The 24,768-nt window shown below is 39.1% G+C and overlaps 1 protein-coding gene across 1 annotated transcript in view; it reads right to left on the bottom strand.

The window, feature by feature from the left end:
* The window catches only part of ADAMTS19 (ADAM metallopeptidase with thrombospondin type 1 motif 19), a 241,616-nt gene that overhangs the window by 113,367 nt on the left and 103,481 nt on the right, over window positions 1-24,768 (bottom strand). Inside the window, exon 8 of the mRNA XM_045827263.1 lies at window positions 2,732-2,837. Coding sequence (XP_045683219.1) covers window positions 2,732-2,837 — 106 coding nt within the window. The remainder of the gene's footprint in view (window positions 1-2,731; window positions 2,838-24,768) is intronic.

The raw sequence follows: 24,768 nt of genomic DNA, 5'->3' as shown, positions 1-24,768 counted from the left end.
TTCATCCATCAGGCATTGCACGTACTTTTGGTATATCTCTGTTGACTTTGGGTACCATTCTATAAAAGACAGATAAAATAATATTTCACTACCATTTTAGCCATTCCAACCTGAGTTCCTAGTCATAAAGCAATGTTTCTACTGCATAAAGTTAAAGTGGCCTTCCCTTAAATCATATTATTCAGTCATTTTTTTCAGTAGTTGTATGAGTAGGTTCTTGATCCAGACTTTACATGTTAATAAAGTAACATGGATTGTGGTTCATTCCTTTAGTGTTTCAATTAGTGTTCAATTAGTGTTTTTTCTAGTGTTATTTGTATTTAAGAATACAAGTGAATAAAGTAACTTCACACATCCATTTTTAAAAAGTAAAACAACTTTTTAAAGTGAACCTTATATTATTTAGGGGACTTGAGAAAATTACTTAACATCTGTTGCTTAAAAATGTACAGACTGCTTATACATCAAGCTGTTAATGCCTAGCTAAATAGTGGAAATTATAATTATTCAGACATTTGTATTTAATGTATAAAATTATATTTATGATTAATTTGCATTTACTGCATTAACATTTTTTAGTGGTAACATTTTTCTTGCCTTCATACCTTTTTCTCCACATTTTTCATTCTAAGGATGCACATGGTTTTTCCTGGTATGATGAAACTAATATATCTTTAAATTATAAAAATGGAATTAAGGTTCTAAATCCCACCATTTATGGGGTCCAACGCCGAACGAGGTTATTGTATTGCAAACTACCCCTGCAGGATGATGACTTTAAAGTGTACTTACTTTCTTTTTGTTTCTTTATTTTTTCGAGTAACAGACTTGCATTCTAGAGCACTCAGTTAAAGACTCAAAGCCTGCATGGGAGAAAATGACAGTATATCTACATATTTACGTAGGGACATCGAAAATCAATCACTGCTGGGACTGTCTTATTTCTTGGACTAGGTTATGGACACATGGGTATATTCAATTTTTATAATTCGCTGAGTTGCGTCATTATGACTTGATTATTTTCCTGTACTTCATTTACCTGAATAAAAAGGTTTTTTTTACTCAAACACTCTTATATGCTGTATAAGTTGTCCTCTAAGCTTGCTCACAGAGATCAGACTTAACTCCGCTCCTTGTCTCGAGTCCAGGCACACGACATGAATGACGGGAGCGGGTGTCTGGGGCGGGGCCCAGCCCACGGGGGGCTGATGCTGCTCAGCTCGGAGGAGTGGTCGCCATGTGGGACTGTGTGTCTAGTGCTGCCAGGTGTGCAAATTTGAATTTTTATGTCAAATTTATACTTTTTAATGTTGGTAACTCACTCCATTTTTTAGACACCGCTGGCCGAACTAAATATGTCTTTGGCCAAAGAAGCCTCCATTATGATCCCCTCCCTGAGAAGAACCTCTCTAAATCCGAGTCCAGTCAAAATACTTCTCGTTTGTACGACTGATCGCGCTACCGGGCAGGGAGATCTGCAGTCAACATTCATCTGATTCGCTGACTCACGCTATTTCTGCTCTCATAGGCTGCCTCTGAATATGTGCGTAGATCTTTTGTCATTTGAATCCAAAGACAACCTGGTAACACAGGTATTATCCCTATTTTGATGATGAGTTATGTAGGACCCAAAGGTAGCAAACAGATAATGAAGACATTCAGAACAGCATGACTTGCGTTAGAAGAATTGAGGTCAGATCCTCCCTCAACATTTACTATTTTTATAACTCTGAGAAGGTAAATTAACTTCCCTGTACTGTACTGCAGTTTTCTCCTGCTGTAAGATGGGCACTCTAAGAGTACTACCTCGCCAGAGTCTTGTAAAGGTATATAAAGCATGTAGAAATGTGCCTACCACAGAGTAAGTGCTATATAAGTATTGCTATCACTATTTATTGCTATTATTAATATCATCTGTCAAATGAGATCCTTGCTTTCTGTAAGTTTTGAATGAACTAATTGATGTCAAGTGTTTAGATTGTGCCTGGGACATAGATAATGTTCCTCACTTGTTAAATGTGTATCTAGTTTAATTCTCTTTCAAACACATTAGTCCTAGACCATGCAAATTAAGTCCTTTACTTTGAGTTGGGTAGTAACAAGCACTGGCACTATTATAGGCTAAAAGTATTTAAACTTGTACTAAGTGTTTTCTTTTTTTAAAGATTTTATTTATTTATTTTTAGAGAGGGGAAGGAAGGAAGAGAGAGAGAGAGAGAGAGAGAGAGAGAGAGAGAGAGAGAGAGAGAGAGAGATCAATGTGTGATTGCCTTTCACAGGCCCTCCACTGGGGACCTGGCCTGCAACCCAGGCACATACCCTGACTGGGAATTGAACCAGTGATGCTTTGGTTCACAGGCCAGCACTCAATCCACTGAGCCACATCAGCTGGAGCAAATGTTTAATTCCTTAGAGGCTTAAGTAATACATGGCTTTGTAGTGTCACAAGTACTGTAAAGTTTATTTCACTTGAAGATGTGCAGTAATGTCAGTCCTGTGCCATGTAATGACTGTCCCACTGAGTATTTCAATAGTGTAATAAAATGCTGTTCACACTAGCAGGAATGCTTATATCAGAAGACATGTTAAATTTAGATGGTCTTCTCCTCCTCTTCTGGTTTCCCTAATTTTTAAAAAACTTGAGCTCAAAGAAAAAAAAAACATGTTCAGACAACTCAGTCAAATTGTAGCCATGTGCCAGTTTGCCAGCGTAGCTAGCACCGTTACTTACTTGTGACCCATTTCATGAGCAATCGTGAATGCTAGGTTCAGGCCGTTGTCTTCGGCAATGATGCATTTCCGCTTTTCACTGCACATTCCGCTCAAGTAAGCTATGCCTAGAAAACACAAACATTGATTGTCGTGTATCAGAATTAAAGTGCAAACACGCTAGGTACTAACAGAAGAAACAAAAATACGTCAGTGTCAAAATATGTTATCTAGCCTTTCTTTTAAAGATTTTACTTATTTATTTTTAGAGAGAGGTAAAGGGAAGGAGAAAGAGAGGGAGAAAAACATCAATGTGTGGTTGCCTCTCACATACCCTCAACCAGGGACTTGGCCCGCAATGCAGGCATGTGTCCTGACTGGGAATCGAACCAGTGAACCTTTGGTTCATAGACCAATGCTCAATCCACTGAGCCACACCAGCTAAGGATGATATCTAGCCTTTATAAATGGAAGTTTAGGGGTAAATGCATACATACAAGTCACTTAATAAACTGTTAATATTCCTTTCAATTTCATATTTTAGATGAAATTATTTTATCAATTATCTAATTCTCAAAAGGTGTACTGTAAGGATACATTTTATAATTACCACTTTTTATTGTCTTTTTAAGATAAATGATGAGTAGCAACTTAGAAATATAAATAAAAAGCAATGATTATGTTAAATATTTTTAATTCTTGTGAAGAAGCTATTATCAAAGAAATACCCTAAAATAAAATAAACTACATATAGGACATTCTTGTACTTACATTTATATTGAGTAAATAAATTTTGAAATTTAATTTGGTGAAATACCATTTTAATTAATAACTTGCTGAGATATTTGGAAAATTGAACATGTTTCTTCTGAAAATTCCTTGGCTAATAAGATGGCCTGACAGCAGAGTATATACTGAAATATTATTTAAGGTAAAACTTCAAGCAGGATATTTGATCCTTTGATTTAAATCATCAGTAAAGATGATAAGATCTGAAAACATTGATAACTTTTCAATCAAAGATTTATATACTATTTTACCAACTCGAATCTATCCCTGAATAAATATCATTTAACACAAGGGATTGAAATCTTTTAAGTGTAAGTTTTAACGTATTTTCAAATGACAAAAGTTATTAAAATAATGTCTAGTATTTACTGAATTCATTGTATAGTCTCTAATTCTCTTATCCTTATAAAATACATTTAATCTTATTTTATGAAAATATTAAGGCATGAACAGGCAAAATGACTTCCCAGAGATCACGTGACTACTAGATAGGACAGAACTGGGGTTGGACCCCAACCTTGAATCCATCAACCAGCTGGTGAGCTTTTGTTTCTGATAACGATTTGGTGCAGAGTCACCCCTGGTTAAAGATGACCAGCTCACTGCTTTTAAGTTTCCTCCTTTCTCCAGAAACTTAAACAATAATGGCATGAAATAATTAAATTGATATCAAAGAAGAATCGCTTTGCCTATATTTGGGAAAGATAGAAGACCCATGGAGGAAGATGAATTATCTAGTGGAGCCCAATGCCAGGAGAGGAGGATGTTAGGAGTGAGGTGGAAGCCCAGAGAGGCCCAGGAATGAGGCCCACCAGGTCCGAGGGGAGGCGCTGTGGGAGTGAGTGTTGAGAATGGAGATGAATGGGAGGTATATCTGAAACTCTACCACTCATTCAAACCTTTGTACTGAAGGTCAAGGCCTCATACTCACTGGTCTACCAGCAAAATGAGATCTATTCCTTCAGCAAAATATAGTATAAACATTATTTTAAAAATACAACTACAGAAACAGCTAAGAGATGAAATATACATATATGAGGGGAGACCCAAACACCCCAGATTTATCTGTAAAAAAGAAGTGTATTGAATTCTCACACATTTAAACTTCAGTCCCCTTCAAAGTACTCTACATGTGATACAATACACCTATCAACATGTCTTTTCTGCTCCTCAAAACAGTTGTTGAACTTGTCAAATTTGATGCCTTTTAGTGCTTCTGCTATTTTCGTTTCACCTGCTCCACACTGGCACAACGTTTCCCTTTGAGGACTTTTTTCATCCAGGAAAACAAACAAACAAAAAGTTGCTTGGGGTGAGATCAGGTGAATAGAGAGGGTAGGACACAGGGATCATGCCATTTTTGGTCAAAAGTAGTGTGGGCAAGTGCGCTCATACATCAGCCATCTTGAAATGGGCAAACATGTTGAGGGTCATCAAAACAAATTCACTGAAGCTGAATGCAGCCTCTCACAACAATCCAGCTGGTGGTGCACTGATACAGATGGGCTCCTAGAATACTCACCTCACGGGGGATGCCTGTACTGTAAGGGGCCTGCCTCCAGAAGATAATCCCAACTTTTCTGTGGGTCTCACATTGTATGTTAGAAAGCCCATCACCTAGGCTATGAGGGAATCAGCACAAAGCCCATCTTCCTGGGATGATGGGGACTCATGTCTCAAAACCTGTCTCCCCATCTCAGTGGAGGCAGAGCTGTTTGTAAGGAGGGAAAGTGGATCAGAACAAAGAGATCAAAGGAGAGGATTGAAAAACGCTCTCTGTGCAGATGAACATGGTTCATTCCGATACAATGGTCTGGTGTGTGTCTTCCTGGCTCAGTTGTCCCGGCTTCTGGTCATCCGGGCTCCATGGATAAAGGTCAGCAAATTTCCCAGAGCTGGGATGCTGGAAGGCCAGGGTCTGTATCTTTTGAAATAGTTCCTAGGATTCTTACACAAACGTGCTATGTATCCACCAGCTACACATTAGTCAGAGTCGGCACTTCCAGCAACAATGTCAAGGGAATACTGGGTGGTAACACTGTCCCACTTTTCCAGTACATCTCAGGGAAAAAGAGGGAATGTTATCTCATGCATGGGTCAAAGGTGGATGGGAGCTGAATAGTATTTTTTTTGGAAAAGAAACAAAAGTTTAGACTAGCAACTGAGAGAACTGGGAAGACCGCTGATTAAGTACTAGTGAACAACTTAATGTAAATTGATTAGAAAACAATGGTTCAGCAGAAGAGGAAGAACAGGAGCCCAGGGCAGCACCGATAAAGCCAGTTGCAAGTATCCAAACCTCATGGCTCAAAGAGAGAAGAGGAACATTTGGGTTAAACTTGGGCTGAGATTTTGTGGAGCAGGTGTAAGGAAGGATCAAAGGATGTAAGGGTTGGTAATAAAACTGAGAAGGAAAGAAGGAACAGGCTCTATGCTAGATCATAAAGAGGTAAGGTCAAATGGAGCCTGACAATTTGGAGTCCACAAACGTACTGGAGATTGTGATAAGAGTGTGGGATTCAGAGGCTGAAGATTTCAGAGGTGAAGTTTCAGGACACAATTAGGTATTGTCAGGAGAGTAAAGAAGGATAGAAGTAGAGGTCATCAAGACTGAGGGCAGAGAGCGATGCAGTGGTGTTGGTGGACTGAGTACGCAGACACGAAATTGCACCGGGTCACCGTGAACTCAGGAAGGTGGAAAAGGCGGCAGCATCCGAGGGACACGTGGGCAAGAATCAAGGAGATTGGTCAATTGCAGTGACAGTGAGAGATGAGATGTCAAGGTCAAGAGTTTCTGCTCATGCGAAGAGTTTCTACATGAGGACAGGAGGGATTTTGGCTCAGGAGCAGCAGTAGGAAGCAAGAAGGATGCCACAGATACTCAGCTTTGGTGTCTGCCTGGTGCCGGCCTTTGAAAAGGGGAAGAGAAAGAACAGGGATCTCAGGGCCTGGGTTCCTCACCAGGTTCTGGGAAATCAGCGACTACCGTGTGGTCAGGTAAAGTCCTATGGGGATAAATATTATAGTTCATAGTATATAAAAAATTTTATTTTATTATAAAATATAAATTTATATAAAATCATAGAAAATGTAATCCAAAAGTGATGTGTACATATTGACATAGTGGTATGGTTACAACTAAGTATTATAAATCTATACCACCGTGTTTTAATACAATAAAACTATTACGTAAATATGCAAATTTGCTAATTGCAGTTACCTTATGGGAAGAGATTATGGTTCATTTTTCCTCCTGCCTTCCCATTTCCCAAATTCATGTAAATGTTTATAATAGTTTTTTAATGACAAAGGGAAAGACATAAATATGATACTATGTCTATGAAATTTGTATAGTAATTAATAAAATTTCTTAGAGACCAGGGTGTGATTTAACAGCCAAAAAGGACGCTCTACTCCTATTCTTCTTTTATGTGACTCTTAAATTTGAATCTTTAACTAAGAGTCTGATACATTCTAATTTCATTGTTCTCACACTTGGAGTGCCAAGATTTGCACTCAGAAGTTAAGGAGAATGACTGCAGCCGTGGCTAATTTAAATGACTCGGGTTATTCTGTTTAAAAGCCCATGCTTTTCAGCTCCTTCCTAAAACCCACATGTTTCCTGTTCTAATGAAGGGCAGAGGTTAGAAGGAGAGAGGATTTAATACAGCTGTTATTTAAAGACATGTAATAGAGACCGTTTTCAAAGCACTCTTTCTGAGAATGGAACATTGAGCAGAAAACAGCACAACTGTGCAGAGGTAGTGCGTGAACAGGGGAAAGATAGTGCCAGAACCTGGGGTGGGTGGGTGTGGAGCCAGGGGTGGGAGCAGGCGAGGCTAGCTCCTGGTCAGTGCCCCACGTGAGGGAAGGGGGACACTCAGGGGCTTTGAGTGGAAGCAAACAGGTAGGAGGCTCACACCCCTCCTGCCTGCCTTCCCATGCCCCCAGGGTAGGGGGTGGGGTCTGTCCAACCTAGTGCCCGCACGAGGCAAGGCGGAGAAGAAAGGAAAGTGGGCATCTTGGGGCCAAACAGACCTGTTCGTGGCCACACGTGCCGCTGCCCCCTGCACCGTGGAGCGGGCGTGTCAGAGTGAGACGGGGCTCAGGCCTTTACGGCCAGTGGAGCCCTCCCAGGCCCCCTAATGGGAAGCCAGAAGTAAGAGTGGAGAAGGGACCCCCAAACCAGAAGCAGAGCGAGCAATTCAAAATAGCCTCTAATTTCTCACCTAAAAATCGAGCCATGCACCAGGAGTCGACAGAACCTCTCACATGAACACCAGCGCACAATCCAGTGACTCGCCTTATCGAGAAGATCGAAGACCCTAGAACCACACCGGATGCATGGCGCAGTAACGGCCTGATTGGGAACTGGGGTTGCTACGTGATCAGATGGATGCAGCCAGACAAAAGTAAGTCATCCAACTGCAGAACTGTCTCTTTTAACCCCTAGCTACACGCCTGAGTTCAAAATCCTTCTCTCCTGACACAAAAGCCTGGCACGGTCCTGGGTGAGTTATTGATGCCGTGACTGTGCGGTAAGAGCTACCTACCCGTGAGTTCTACCGTTACTTGAGGCCCTCATGGAACAAGTAACGTAACGTGACAAGTACCGAAGGCGCAAAGATATTTGCTACAAGCTGAGCGTGCCTTCAGGAGCACCAGCCACGCAAAGGCTCATTCTGAATTATGATCGGGACGCAGGGATGTACATAGGATATTACGGGGAAAATAAAAAGAGGCATCTGATATAAAAAATAAAACAAAACAAAGCAAGACAGGCTTTTAGAAAAGCTTGCTTACATCACTAAACACGCAGAGCTTAGCCAGGGAAAGGCAGTGGGGCCTGGGGGCGCGGTGCTTCCTGAACGAAGGACTGAGTGGGAACTGGCACGGAGACGCAGGTGGGAGTGTATGCCGTCTGCAGAGGGGCGTCTCTGCATCAGCACGGTATTTAGCATATCCTCAATAGGGAGTGTGCTAAAGGGTTACACAGATGAAATTTCCTGAAAGCAAGATTAATATAAAATGTGAGCAGGGCCTTTAAAAAAAGGTAACTTTAAAGAATCAAAATTTATTTTACCCAATAATTAGAAAAAAATATATAGAATTATTAATGATGATGCCCAGACAATATGAAAACCATTTACATGATAACATTCAAACTGTGCTTTAAATACAGGGTCCCGCAGAATTGAGGCCTGTTGGAGTGTGGTTGGTGGGGTAATAATATAGGCGTGATAATTTAGTTTTAATTTGAACACTTCACCTAAAACATCATAGGGTATGCTCGAGTGTGATGTTGTGTTACAGAATTACATGCTCATGATTTGCAATAAAAGATTTTGTGATAAAGAAGGGGCGTTATTTGTGCTGGATCCTGTGTATTTTAAAATAACTCGCTTTACTAGTTCGTTAATTACCAGTCTCTGTTTCATCAAAAGATGATTATCTAGTAATACAAAAATATGACTATACAATTATGAGCTTAATATGAGTACAGTTATAAATGTAGTTTAAAAATAGGTTTCCCAATTCACTTGAATGTTTAAGTACTCTGTAATATTCTTAACAGTATAGTTTTTATGAATATGGAGAGATGTGACTTCTCACAAAAAGAAATATTAGTTTAATAAAATACACAGGGAACATCTGCAGTCAAATAACAGAGTACCTCACAGACACTGCCCTGCTGGTCCTGCAGACCGGTGGCCTGAGCCTCCTTTCGTGAGAAACACGGAGCTGCCCAAAGAAATGAATGGACAAGGGTTTCCCCACTGTGTGATGGAGCTGTACATGACACTCATGAAATCCTTGAAAATCCTTTTCAAGGAAATCCTTGAAAAACAAATGAAATATCACTATCATTAAACACTTTATCATCTCAGCAAATGGAATATTCCTACTGAAGTTGAGCGCACAAATAAAAATTACCAAGTGAAGAAAGGGGTTCACAGTGAGAGATAAGCCGCTGACATCACGACTAGAAAAGGTCCCTAATGGTGTAGCTCAGTCAGTGGTGTGTCACCCCGCAAAGCAAATGGTCATGGGTTCGATATCCAGTCAGGGCACGTGCCTGGGTTGCAGGTTTGGTCCCTGGTCAGTAGGTAACTGATCCATGTTTCTCTCCTTCTCTTTCTCCCTCCCTTCCCCCTCACTAAAAATAAATAAATAAAATCTTTAAAAAAATGAGAGAAAATTACAATGAAATAAAGACATTTTAACATAAAAATAGGCAACTTGAAATCCACATTCATTGGGCCATCACAGTCCAGATGCATCTTTTTGTAAATTGGAAGGATAAATTTCAGACTAAAACATGGAAATGAAGGAGACAGCACCAGAAAGGGTAAGTAAATGGTAACTATAAATGAATATTAAACACACAAACCACTAAGTTTAATATCTTTAAAATTTTAAATACAGGCAACTAAAACACCTGTGACCATGTATGTACAGTAGGGGGACAAACAGAGTCCAAGTGTTCAAAAGCTCTAGCAGTATCAGGAGAGGGGTAAAAGGACACATGCCGTAATATGTAGTATAAGTGCAAAAGAACAGAAAAATAACATAAACCAACAACATTCTTTCTTTATATAGAAAGAAAATGGCATAAAAATAGTATATTTATCTATTTAAAAATGAAAGACAGGCCCTGGCTGGTGTGGTTCAGTAGACTGAGTGCCAACCTAAGAAACAAAGGGTCACTGGTTTGATTCCCAGTCAGGGCACGTGCCTGGGTTTCAGGCCAGGTCCCCGGGGTGGGGGACAGGTGAGAGGCAACCAAACATTGATGTTTCTCTTCCTCTTTCTCCCTCCCTTCCTCTCTCTAAAAATAAATAAATAAAATATTTTTTAAAAATTCAAGAAAGGAGAAAAACACAAAATAACATCAAATAGGAAACACATAGCATTTCATACCCAAGATTTCATTAAATAAAAAAGACTATGCTAAGTCAAAACTAAGATTATAAGACTGGATACAAACATAAACCCCAACTCTATTCTGCTTAGAAGAGATAAACTTTAAATATAAGGACATAAATTAAAAGTAAACGAATAGAAAGAGATATAATATTCAAACATTAATCAAAACAGAGTAAGGATGACAATATATTACAAATATATAAAATTAAACAAATTGAATTTAAGCCATAAGCATAAGGAGAGATGAATGATATTTTTTGTGATGAAAGATGACTCCAACAAGAAGACATCACAATTCTACTTCTGTATTTACACAATAACTTAGCCTCAAAATATATAAAGCAAAAATAAAATAGAATTAAGAGGAGAAATAGACAAATCCATAATTAAACCAGAAGACTTGAACATGTCTCTTTTAATAGCTGTTAGAAGAACCATACAAAATTCACTAAGGACGTAAAGATCTGAACAACAAATTAGCAAGTATATCTTAATGGACATTCATGTTCTCTTTTTTTAAGGTAAAATTAACATACAACATTATATACATTTTGGGTGTACCTTATAATTGGACATGTGTATATACTACAATGTGATCACCACCGAAAGTCTGGTTACCATCCATCACCACACAACTGATCCCTTCACCCATTTAACCCTTCCCCCAAGCCCCTCACCCCATGGGAACCACCAATCTGTTCTCTTCATCTAAGAGTTTGTTGTTCTTTCGCTTGTTCCCTTGTTCTGTTTTCTTGGATTCCAAAAATGAGTGAAATCACTGTCTGTTGTACTTATTTCACTTTGCAGGAAATCCTCAATGTCTGTCCAATGTGTCACAAATGGCAGGGTCTCCTTTCTTACAGCTGAGTAGTATTCCACCGTGTGTGTGCGTGTGTGTATCATGTCTTCTTTACCCGCTCACCCATCTGTGGACACTTGGGTTGCTTACATGTCCTGGCTGCTGTGAATAATGCTGCAATGAACATGACTCTACACCTGTCTTTTCAAAATAGTGCTCTTTCGACAAGTGCCCAGAAGCCGAATGGCTGGAACATTTCTAAGGGATCTCCATACTCTTTCCTTTTTAAGTGTCCATGGTACATTCATAAAAATTGAGCATACACTAGTAAGTGGGAGAAAATTCAACAAATTTTAAAAGTGTCAATCATCCGAAGCATGTCCACTGGCCACAATGGAAATAACGAAGAACTAAAAAGGCAACTGGAGAAACCCACACTGCCAAGGCAGGGGATGACGGACGCGTCCAGAAGTGAAAGAAGAAATTACATGGAAATTGGAAAATATTTTAAACATAACCACAATAAAAAAAATACATCACACATGTGTGGACTGAAACATTAGTTAAAGAAATTTATAGTATGTGTTAGAAAATGAAAAAGGCCAAAATCAATGGTTAAACTTCCTTTCAGGAGCAAGAGTGTATCAAATCTTAAGAAAACAGAAGAAAGAAAAAATAGGAAAATCAATGAACTATAAAGCAACTGTAAAAAAATTGGTGAAAATTGGTTATTCCCTAGTAAACAGATCAAAATTAAGAGAGTGACAAACTACCAACATCAAAATGAGTAAGAAAATACCTCTACAAGTCCTAAAAACATTAAAGTAATAGAAAAACTGTATGCCCATAAACTTTACAGTTTACCAAAGCTTTCACAATAACGTAGAAAATCTGAAATTTCCTATAATTATCCCCTTTATTTATTCTATTCCAGATTCACTGGCTTTTTTTAGAGGGGAGAGAAGAGGGAATTTCAGGGGAGAACAGGAAGGGTTTACAGGAACAAATATAAAGAACACATAGACAAAAACTGGGGGGGTGGAAATGGGAGGGAAGTGGGGAGGGATGGGTGGATGGGCTGGAATGGGAGTAAAAGGCAGAAAACTGTACTTGAACAATGATTAAAATAAAATTTTAAAAAAGATTCACTGGCTTTTTAAAAAAATCATTTCTCATATGTAACAAGCATGTTCGTATCTCAAGATCTCTCCACTGGCTTTTCACTGTGTCTGGAACATCCTCTCCTTAGGTGCCTCTTACCAGATTTTCTTCAAATCTTTTTAAAATATTTTTTTAGTGAGGCATTTCTTGATCACCAAATTTAAAATTATAAATGCCCTTCTCCCAAACCTGAAGACCCCAAATTAACTTTTACTTAGATATATTTTTCTTTGCCATTTTGATTTTTTAGTATAACAATTAATTTAATTATTCATTATGGATATTGACCAACTGTATCAGAATGTAAGCACCACAAGGGCTGGAAAGTACTGAGAAAGCGACCTGTTCACTCACCACTTGCAGGACTGTGGCTTGCACGGCACAGTCAGAATGCACTTGGAAGTGGACTAATGAGCATTTCTCTTCTGTCATGTCCACCTGCGTGAGTCTTTCTGTCACCTACAGGCCGTTCTCGGATAGCAGACAGAAAGGGATAAGGATTATGGCAAACCTTGGGGTTGGAAACCCTCAGGCCAATATAAGATGCCTCAAGTGGAGATTCATGGAAATACGACCACAAATAGGGAGAGAGAGGACTGAGCTGCTGTTTCTGAGCCCCCTCTGACCCTCACTGACCTGGAGGCCGGGGGAAGCGGGGGCGGGCACTTTAACAGAGGAGATGTGGGGAGGACACTGCTGAAATCGGCGGTGACTTGAGTAGCGGTGGGATCTAAAGGGGTGGCATTTAGGATGGGTGGGAAGATGAAGAGTGTGGTGAAGAGAGGTGAGTAGGAAGGTCACAGGGCCTTGACCCACACACCATTCTTGACTTGAACCCACCAACCACATTCCTGGCAGCCAAGTTCAGCAGGGTGCAGAGTAAGGAGTTCATCCCCAAAGGTCTCCGGAGGCAGTGGAAGAACAGTGATTGCTCCTAGGAGAGGCTCAAATGAGAGGTTAGGGGGACTTTTTGGGGAAAACGAATAGAAGCTGAAACAAAAATAAAAACAAGGTATATAAACAAAGTCATTTAAACCAGGAGAAAAAAAGTAACATTAAGTAACAAGTATAAGTTTCTATTTCCTTGAAATCAAGTGAAGTAAGGATTTGTGAAAGAAAGATTTAATACAGGGTAGAAAGCTAGACAGAACATTTTCTTTGCCTAATATATAGTATAGCTTTTGACCTTTGTATGTATATAGAGACAAAATCAACTACAGATGGGAATACACACATTTAAAAAGTGTGTGTGTATGATTTTTAATGGGTTTCTGAAGGAAAATAGAAAAACCATTCATTATTATCCTGAGGGATAATAAAATATCTAAGATCAATGAACTACTGACTAAACAGCATATATACATCATATACCACTTCTAAGTCCTTGACAAGCTTTTGAATGGAATGTAGTATCATGCAGAAAGGAGGTGAAAGACAGTTCAAGTAAATGTTTAGGAAAAACAGGGGAAGCAGGGAGTCTGCAGGGAGAGTGACACGCAGGGTAAGCAGAGGTGGCCAGTTCCTAAAATACACCCCTCTGAGGGGCGGAGAGGATGCTGGGACAGAGGATGAACTCCAAAACCAGCCTGGCCATTGCCGTCATTGTTCCACTTCCTTTAAGGTGAGCTTTGTAAGAGACCACTAAGTCCTCCCTATGTTCAGATAATGACGAGGGTTGCTTTTGTATGGAAGGAAGGCTAATTAAGAAAATTTACGTCTGCAGGTTCATTTTGTACTCGGCTATTGTATTCTAGATTTATTCTACTTTACATTCACATCTTATCTCCCTTCAGAAAATCAAAGGGCAGGTTATTGAACGGTTTTAGAAGTTGAACTCTCAAGCCCTTAAGGAGTTTAAATTAAGCCAGACTCAAAGGTTGTGGTTTTGATATATCATTAAGACCTGATTAACACAACACACCATTTGAAATTCTTCATTTAGATTTCAGGGCAACTTTGAAAGATATAATTCTTGTCTCACATTGAAAAGGCCACACATGGTAGATTAGGCCACTTCTTGGAAATCAGCAATGAGAACTTACTGTGCCATCTATCACAAACCTGGCTGAAAACTGGTATTCTCATTGCTCTGTTAAGGTAAAAAAGGTAAATCAGCTTATTTAGGCTTTCTACATGACTTATCTCACAAGAGAAAAAGAAAGAGGTTTAATTATTTATCTCCCTTGGAGATTTAAAAACTGTCATAACTTTAAAAAAGTGGGCAACATGAGCCCTGGCTGGTGTGGCTCAGTGGATTGAGCTCTGGCCTGTGAACCAAAGGGTCACTGGTTCAATTCCCAGTCTGGGCACATGCCTGGATTGTGGGCCAAGTCCCCAGTAGGGGGCACATGAGAGGCAACCACACATTGATGTTTCTCTCCCTCCCTTTCTCTAAAAATAAACAAAATCTTTCTTAAAAATAGGTAAGATGAATCACAATTAAAGTTTTTCATGAAGTTTTAGGATATAGCTGGAAAAATTTGTAAGTGTTCTGATTGCATATAAATCAGGAATTTTGGCTAACGAATTTTTATAATGCTACAATGTAATCATACCCTGAAGGCTTTAAGCAGGGACAATTAAAACTAAAAATATCATGCTAATAAAAAGCTATATAAATTGTTTTTTAGTATACTAGTAAAAACATTGACAGCATGCATTTATAACTACAAACCAACTAAATTTTCAAAATAGTTTTACACAACATTCTTTTATCACATGTCAGTTTTTAATCATTTTGTTATTCATAACTTGCTTTCTAACTCAGTATTATCAGTGTTTTTAGTCAAGTAAAGACCTAGAGAAATAAGTGAACTGAAGAAATCTAAAGAATGTAATTATAATTACAATGCAGACACAATGACAAATATCTGGATGTCCTTAAATCTCAATTACTAATATTTAAAATATTGTTTCACATAATTTATTAAATAAAATATGTTTACTTAAGGACCAGTGATTTCAACTCTACATACATTTTCATGATCTCAGTTTTTTTGGTCTGTAGAGGTAGTTAATAGTAAGTTGGTTAAAACTTTTCTCCAAAATAATTTGATACTTCCTAAAATCCTGATGACCTGTGTTCTACATTAGGTGTAAAAAAGGCAAAATGCAAAGAAAATTTTAAGGATGGATGCTCTGGTATCACACATTCTAGAATCTGAGTCCGGCTTTGATTATTAGCTTTGTGACCATAAAAAAGTTAGTTCTGTTTTCTGAGCCTCAGTTTTCCCAATGGTAAAATTGGGGATAATTTGTCCTAGGAATGCTAATTCATTTAGATCCCTATTTCAGGCACATGTTGGCATATCTGAAACACGGTTGCCATTAAGTATTAAATTTAACTTTCTTCTTCATGAACTGTATTAACAATCCCTTATGACAGAGAACTCTTGAAGGGCTAAAGGAGGCAATGTATTTAAAAGTGTTATTGTTCACTAACAAAGTGGTGTGTGTGGTGAACATGAAGCTAGACTCCCAGATGCTTGTAACAGCAACTCTAAAAACCGTAAGGAAGACCTCAGGGAGTTTCCTAAATTAAGATGGTTTTTAGCATGTTTTTTATACACAGCATGTTTCAATATTCATATGGTGTTTAACAGCACCATTAAAACATTTTCTAATGTAAGGAAAATTCTATAATTAAAATCAATCTTTAACAACAAAAGGTCTTGAAAAGAGAAATATCTCAAGAAGAAAACAACAATTTTTCATAGTAATTCCTTCAGAATTATGTATCCCAGTCCTAGCTCTGCAACATGTCTTGCCAAAATAGAAATATAAAGTGTCTGATTTATGTCCTTTCCAGTGCCTAATAAGATACACACCAGCATCCAAGAATTAAACAAGATAAGTTTGATTTGCTTTTATTATAAACCATAGGAAGATGTTGTTTCCTGGTCAGGAATTCACTGCATTCACAAAGTACACAGACTGAGCACCTGGGGTGTTCCAGAGCACCGAGCATCTCAGGCACAGAGCACTGAGCAAGGGCCTGGACCACATAGAGATTAGAGAGGGAGGGAGTGACGGAAGGTGCGTTATAAGAACAGTGCACTGTCTAGTCCACCAAGTTCATGCACGGTGCAGCGACACTCCAGGAAGTCCGAAAGTGGAAGGGGTCAGGGCTCTGAAGAACAGGTAGAAGATAAACAAGGATGAAGGGAGAAAGGAACAACAAAGAAATCGCCTTCCATCGGGGAATTCTAAAACGATAATTTGAACACACACTAAAATCTGTAAAAATTATTGGTTCTTAGCAGAGTCTCAGACAGAAGAGTGCATTAAGTGTGAATTTAAAAGAGGGACAGAACGACACATGAACAAACAAAACAAACAAGCAAAGCACTCCTAGTTACAGACAATAGTATGGTGGTTACCCGATGGGGAGGGAGGTGGGGGAGGTGTAAGCAGGCAAAATGGGTCAAATATAAGGTGATGGAAGGAAACTTGACTTTGGGTGGTAAACACACAGTGCAATTCACGGCTGATGTATCATACAATTGTACACTGAAAACTTAATAATCTTATTAACCAACATCATCCAATAAATTAAATAAAATTAAAATTAAATAAAAATAAAAAGAAGCACAACACTGGGGAAGCAGATGATTTTTTTTTTCAAAAGAAGAAGAAAGAAAAGTTTCCCAAGTCAATGGAAGGATTAGAAAAAGAGTGTGGTGGGTGAGTTCTGGGCAGAATCTCAGTCCCTCCTCCCCTTACGTGCTGTCGGATTAGGCACTCTTGTGCAGGACAGACCCATAGAAACCTTTGTGGGATCCTCCATTGTCATGCTAAAAGCAAATCTAATGACCATGTAATTTCTCTTCTTTTGTGTTTTCATTTTAATCTTTAAATTCAGACACAGTAGCATTTACTTTTTGTTGTGCAGTTCTATGAATCTGAATCTTCGTATTGGTTTGTGTAAACGCCTGCCCCATCAGCAGCCAGAAGAGGCCCATCAGCGCCCAGACTGCCTTGTCCGCCCTTCTGTGTAATAATAGCTACACCTTTCCCAGCCCTCCCCAGTAACAGCCCCTGACCTAATCACCATTATAGGTTTGACTCTCGGAGAGGGTCATAAAATGCAACCATCCAGCATGCAACCTTCAGAAACTGGCCTCCTTCACTCAGCACCAGGCTTTGAGATTCCTCCATACTGTTAGGTGGGTGCACAGGCCATTCCTCCTCATGTCTAAATGGCATTTCATCGTCTGGCTCGACCACAGGTTGCCTACAAACTCAGCTGCTGAAGAACATTTGGAACATCTCCAGTTTGGGGCAATTACAAATGAAACACAGAGGAAAATCATTCTTTCTTCACTCTAAGAGTTTGTACCTTTGCAGAAAAAGAATTGGATGTATTTGTGTAGATCTGTTTCTGGAAACTATTTTGAACCATCAACTCATAACTATCCCTTCACTAACACCACACCCTGGCTACTAAAGCTTCAGAGTAAGTCTTACAATCAAGTAGTGTGATTCCTACAGAACTATTTCTCTCTTCAAAGTTGTTTTGGCTATCGTTATTTGCCTTTTCTTGCAAATTTTAGAATCATCCTATTATCCACAAAAAAGTGCTGAAATTTTCATTGGAATTGCATTGTCTATGGATCAATTTTAGAAGAATTTGCATTTGGGCTATGCTAAATTTATACCCAGATATTTCCTTTTGGAGCTATGATAAATTTCACACATACACATGTTAAATTAGGTTACAGATGTATATATGTAATCATATGTGTATATGTACATGACCATGTGTGTGCATGTACACACATGCACGTGTGTATTTAAAATCTTGGTTTCCACTGTTCAATTCTAGTACATAAACATACAGTGCATTTTTGTTTGTTGTTTTTTTCATACGCTCCTGGTCATTTTCTATATGAACAGTCATGTTTTTGCAAGTTACTTATGCCTTTCATTTCTTTTTCTTCCCAAACTGCACGTCTGGGCCTCCTGTGAGAACAATGGAGTGGACGCCCCAGCCCCACATAGTCCGAGTGGGGAAACGTTCACTTTCGAACCACTGCATGTGATGCTGATCGTCTGTGTTTCAGAGACACTTTGTCAGATTAAGGCAGTTCCCTTCTACTCCTGTGTTTCTGAGAGTGTTCTTTTCATCCATTGTGAATGGATGCTGAATTTTGTCGTAGGTTCTTTTTTCACTTCAGTGGACATGATTGTGTGTCTCATTCAGACTTTAAATATGTTTGATCCCACAGACTGACTTCCAGATATTGACATGAATCCTACTTGCTTCTGTTGCATGTTCTTAGATCTTGGTTCAATTTGCTAATAACTGTGTCTACAAGGTCTGTCCAGAAGGTATCCAGCCATGTAATATGAAAAATAGAGACATTTATTGAAGATACACGATACAGGAAACATCATACATAGGACAATGACACCTCAGTCCCCTTCAAAGTAGGCATCTTGGGACCTCACACAGTTCTCCCAGTCACCATCAGCTGCCCTGTTGTATTCTTCTGGATTTCACTGATGGCCTGAAATCTCCTTCCTTTCAAAGGTGACTTTAGTTTTGGGAAAAGCCAGAAGTCACAGGGTGCCAATCTGGACTGTAGGGGACTGAGTCCCCTACATAAGGGAGCTGAGTCACCTGGGTGATTTGGTGTTTTACCAAAAATCTCTGTATGAGACGTGATACATGAGAAGGCGCATTGTCATGATGAAGCTGCCAGTCACCAGTTGCCCACAGCTGTGGTCTTCTGAACACAAGATTTGATGCAGATTCATTGCTATACTCACTCAGTCATTTTGAATGAAATGGTCACACAGTACACACGCTCACTCAAGGGCATCTACCGCCCCCAATCATTAGTACAGTGAAGTCATCATTGTTCACACATGTGCATTCCAGTCCACTCTCCTTGGCAGCCAGGTTACACTGATGTCTCACAGACCATTCTCATTATATTAACAATGGTGGACTTTTTCTAGACAGACCTCATACGTTCATGAGAAATATTTGTCTGTAGTTTATTTCCTCCCCTTGGACTTCTTGGTTTGGTTTAAATATTAAGGTAATGTTGACTTCATAAAATGACTTACATTTAAAATTTTACTGACATTTTCAAAAAACCAGGTTTGCTTCCATTGATTTGCATTCTTGTTTTCTGTTTCCATTTCGGTCTATTTCTTCTCTTCATCATTCCCTTCCTTCTGTTTGATGTGGGCGTGTTTGTTGTTTTTTACTTTCTCCACCTTTTCAATATTTTTAGGTAAAAGCTTAGATTATTGACTTCAGACTTTTCCCTCTTTTTAATAAGAACATTTAGTCTTACACATTTTCCTCTAAGCATTGCTTTATCTGCAGCCCATAATTTATATGTTGCCTTTTCTTTCTTTCTCTCTCTTTTTCTCTCTCTTTCTTTCTTTCTTCTTTCTCTTTTATTAAAATCATTTTCTAATTTTCCTTGAAATTTCCTCTTTGGCCCATCAATTATTTAGAAATATTTTATGTTCCAAATATTTGAAAGAATATTTTCTTATCTTTCTATAATCACTTTCTAGTCTAATTTCATTATGTTCAAGAACATAAATGGTACGATTTCAAATCTAAATTTGTAAGTTTGTTTTATAACTTGTAACATGTTCTTTCTTGGAAAATTTTCCATGTTGTTTGAAAAATTTGTATATTTTGCTATTTTGAGTACAGCAGTGTATAAGCATTAGTTAATAATGTTGGGAGAAACTATTCTTATACACTTGCTGATTTTTTGACTGCTTCTATCAATTACTAAAAGAGAAGTGTTGACGTCTTCCAAATACAATTGTGCATTTGTCCATTTTCCCTTTTAGTTCTGTCAGGTTTTCTTTCATTAATTTTAAAACACTGTTGTTAGGTGCTGAAAAACTGAAGATCATTGTATCTTCTTTGTGAATTTACCCTTTTATTATTATATAATGCCCCTCTTAGTTCTTGGCAATTTCCTTTGCTCTGAAATCTAAGTTGGCTGATATTAATATAGCCATTTGAGTGCTTTTTATTTTTATTAGATTTTTCATGGCATGTATTTTTTATGTCTTTACTTTTAACCTACCCATTACATTTGAAGGGAGTTTCTTGCAGAAGCAAAGGCTAGTGTCTGTTCTTTTCCTTTCTTTTTTCATTGTTGTGCAATTACAGTTGTCCCCATTTCCCCCCATTATGTTCCCCTTCCCTTCCCATCCCTACCTCCCACATTGAATCCTCCCCTGACTTCGTCATCTTTGTCCGTGGGTCTTTTACACATGTTCCTTGATGACCCTTCCCCCTCTTTGCCCCATTATTTCCCTCCCCTCTCCTCTCTGGTTATGTCAGTTTGTTCTTTATTTCCACATCTCCAGTTCTATTTTGCTCACTTGTGTGCTTTGTTGATTAGGTTCCACTTAAAGGTGAGATCATATGGAATTTGTCTTTCACTGCTTGGCTTATTTCACTCAGCATAACGCTCTCCAGTTCCATCCATGCTGTCTCGAAGGGCAGGAGTTCCTTCTTTCTTTCTGCTGCATAGAATTCCATTGTGTAAATGCACCACAGTTTTTTTATCTACTCACTACTGATGGGCACTTAGGCTGTTTCCAGCACTTGGCTATTGTAAATAACACTGCTATGAACATTGGGGTGCATAGGTTCTTTTGAATTAGTGTTTCAGGATTCCTAGAATATAATCGCTGGGTCAAAAAGGAGTTCCATTGTAGTTTTTTGAGGAAATTCCATACTGTTTTCCATAGGGGCTGCACCAGTCTGCAGTTCCACCAACAGTGCACTAGGGTTTTGTGTCTGTTTTGTTTTTTTTTTAATCCATTCTGGCCATCTCTCTATTTCTTTTCATTGTGTACTTTAGGCCATTGATATTTCATGTAGGTACTGGTATGTTGGGATTTAGGTCTACCATTCTGCTACTTCTTTATTGCAGTTGAGGTTGTCTGTACCCCATTTTCCTTTCTTCTGTTTCCCTTTCCCTTTTTTGCTCTTTTGAACACAAACATTTGAATTTTTTATATTTTTAACTACATTTTCCTATATACTTGTTTAGTGGTTGCTTACCACTAAAGGTGGTTGTTTACCCCTATGGGTGGTTGCTTACCCCTATAGGTTTTACATTATACCTATTTAGCTTTCAAAGTCTACTTAGAATCAATATGTAACTCAAGTGAAATGGATAAAGTTTAATCCCACCGAGATCCCTCCACCTCCTCCACCTATGTTGTAGTTCTCTCCTGTATCAGACCGCATACACGATCAATTTCATCAGAAAATGTTATAGTTGTTGCTTCCAGCTAACACATTTAAAGTCTCAAGATGAGAAAAAGTCTATATGTTACATTTACCCAGATTTTGCCATTTCTTTTGCTCTTTCTTCATTCTTAATGTTTCCTGTTTCTATTAAGTATAATTTCCCTCCTGGCAGGACAAATTACTTTGGCAATTCTTTTAGAGTAGGTCTTTCAGTTATGAATTCTCTTAGCTCTCCTTTATGATGTCACTTACAGTGACAGTCCTTTTGGTTTGGTATTTTAAAAATGAGCCGCTTCTCCTGGCTGGCGTAGCTCAGTGGAATGAGCGCGGGCTGGGAACCAAAGTGTCCCAGGTTCGATTCCCAGCCAGGGTACATTCCTGGGTTGCAGGCCAGAACCCCCAGCAACCGCACATTGATATTTCTCTCTCTCTCTCTCTATCTCCCTCCCTTCCCTCTCTAAAAATAAATAAATAAATCTTAAAAAAAAAAAGAAAAGAAAATCTTTCCCTTTAAAAAAAAAAAATCAGCCGCTTCTGGCTTCCACATTTCTCGTGAGAAATCGGCTCTCATTAGTATCACTGTCACCTAAAAGTATCACATTGTGTTTTTTGTGTCTTTTTTTTTTTCTGTCTTTGACTTTCAGTGTTGGGTTACATTTCTGACTGTGCATTTCCTCAGGTCATACTTCTCGCCTTCTGTCTGCTTCTGCATTTGCCCCTCCTTCCTTTTACTTCTCTCAGCATTTGTTTCATGAGAAAAGCACTATTGTTAGGTGCTGAAACTCTTATGATCATTGTATCTTCTTAGTGAATTAACTTTTTTATTATTGTGTAATATTTCTCTTGTTCTTGGTAACTTTCTTTGTTCACAGTGACCACTTGTGGTATTTCCTACAAATCCCCAACACTCTTCATATTTTCCCCGGTCTCCTTTCCTCTTCGGTGCTCAAACTGGATAATTTCTTCTGATCTAGCTGAAGTTCGTTGACTCTCGCCTGCCATTTCTATTCTATTCCATACCTCCAGAGAGCTTTTTATTCTGTTATTCTTTTCTTAATTCTTATTTCCATTTGGTTTCTTTTTATATGTTCTATTTACTCACTGAGACTTTCTACCTTTCCATTCATTTCGAGAATGTTAGTAGTTACTACTCAGAACACCTTTATCATAGATATTTTTGTCTTTGTCAGGTAATTCCAAAATCTGTGCCATCTCAGAGTTGGTATCTGCTGAGCATCTTTCCCACAGGGATTGAGATTGTTCCACTTTTCTTTATAGGTGGTACAGGCTTGGATCATAGCCAGGGATTCTGAATTGATATTATGAAACTTTCACTGTTATTTAAATCGTATGAAGAATGCTGACACTCCTTAATTTTTAGCATGAAATCACCTAGCTGGGTTCAGGAAGTAAGTTCCAAACTTCCAAGCCTTCTGTGGGCTTTGGTTTCATTCTCAAACTTTCCGTCAGTTTTCAAAGCCTTTCCATTGCTTTTCAATTCTGCACTATATGTTTGTTAACTAGTACCCAGTGTGGGTCTGAGATGGCTCGGTAGCTCATTTCTCAAAGTTTCGGGTCCTACTCACACATGGAGACCTTGGAGAGGAGCCCCGGAGTTGACACGCAACTTCGTGGGGTTACTTTCCTCGGCCCCTCGGCCTCCAGCGTCGCCCAGCTACCTCTCACATCCTGGTGCTGGATGCGCCGTCCTGCTTCCAGAAAGACTGCGCTTTAGTGACCTCTCTCTGCTGCACACCTGCCATTACTGTGTCATCTTCTAGGTCTGAGAGGCAGGAGGACAGAGACAAGAAGCAGTGGGGTTCACCCCGCCCTCTTGGAGTGCTGCGCTCTGCTCATCGGAGAGGAAGGTTCCGCTCACCCTCCTGACTGCCCTCGCTGCCGAGTGGCTGCCCTGCTGCTGGTGTGCCAGGTTTCTCAGCGGATGGGTCAGGAGAAGGCAGACAATTTTTTAAAGGGGCTGATCACCCCACTTTCTCTGAGAGTTAGGGGGCCTTTCTGGTCCTTGATCCAAACTGGAGAGATGCGCTAGCACTCCCTCTACAGCTGACCCAGTGACCTCTTCCAGATGTGGGCTGTGCTGGGTCCAGGAGCAAGGGAGAAACGAGAAACTCACTGCTGCTCTGGCGGTACTTCCAACTCTTGTCTTCTTCCCAAGTTCCACACGGCTGCTTGCTTTTGAAAATCCTCAAGGGGCTGTTCCACTCTCCCTTGCTTCACAGCTGCATTCAGGGCAAGAGAAGGGCGGAGTGTGCTCCCTCCAGCTTACCTAGGACTAAACTCATAGTTTCTTCTCTGAAAAGAAAACAATAAAAACTAGCATCCTGTAAATAAAAGAACATTGCCTGTGGAACCTGATTATTTCTACAACACAAATGAAGCATCTCAGTATTCTCCCGTCGTTACCATTTGCTGATCACATGAGAATGGGGACTGGGACGACTGGCGGATGCAAAGCCACAGCTCTGTGGCACGCAGACTGAGGTGGCAAAGGCTCAAACCATCCTGACATCCTGAAAAGCACTGTCTTCTCTTTGGGCTTATTCGGTTTCTGCACTTTTTGCTATGTAATAATTGATAATATTCCTTACACTATAATGGGAATGACTTACTAAAAATTTGCATTAAAATAATGTAAGTTATACTAATTTTATGACACACTAATGATTAAAGAGAGAGCAAAAATAATTTACAAACTCTCAGTGTTCTTCAATACACTTGAAGAACATTGAAAATGTATCTTGAAGAGATATTGAAAAAAATTTACTGTGTCAAGACAGGGCCTTTAGATCATAACAAGATAATTAAAAATGTGATAAATTATATGCAAATTTTAAAAATGACTAAGGTTTCTCGGTTCCTCAAAGCTGTGCATTCATACATTGATGCTTGGAAGCCATGACAGTGTAAGTGTGGAGAGAATGCTGGCTCACAGCAAAAGGCAGACACACAGGAGATGTTTTCAGTCGCCTAGGCAAGAACAATGAAAGGACAGCAAAAAGGAGATTTAAAAGAATATGCAGATAGTTTCATTTTAGTCCCCACTCTCTCTCTAGTACCTAATAAGCTTTCAGGTACACAGTGGGGCTCCGGTACTAGAAAAAACTAAACAACTGGG

This window comes from Phyllostomus hastatus, unplaced genomic scaffold, assembly GCF_019186645.2.
Source record: "Phyllostomus hastatus isolate PE091 unplaced genomic scaffold, TTU_PhHast_1.1 phas_contig_150, whole genome shotgun sequence".
NCBI lineage: Eukaryota > Metazoa > Chordata > Mammalia > Chiroptera > Phyllostomidae > Phyllostomus > Phyllostomus hastatus.
Note: the sequence above shows the minus strand (reverse complement) of the source record. Positions and strands in the feature narration are given on the sequence as shown.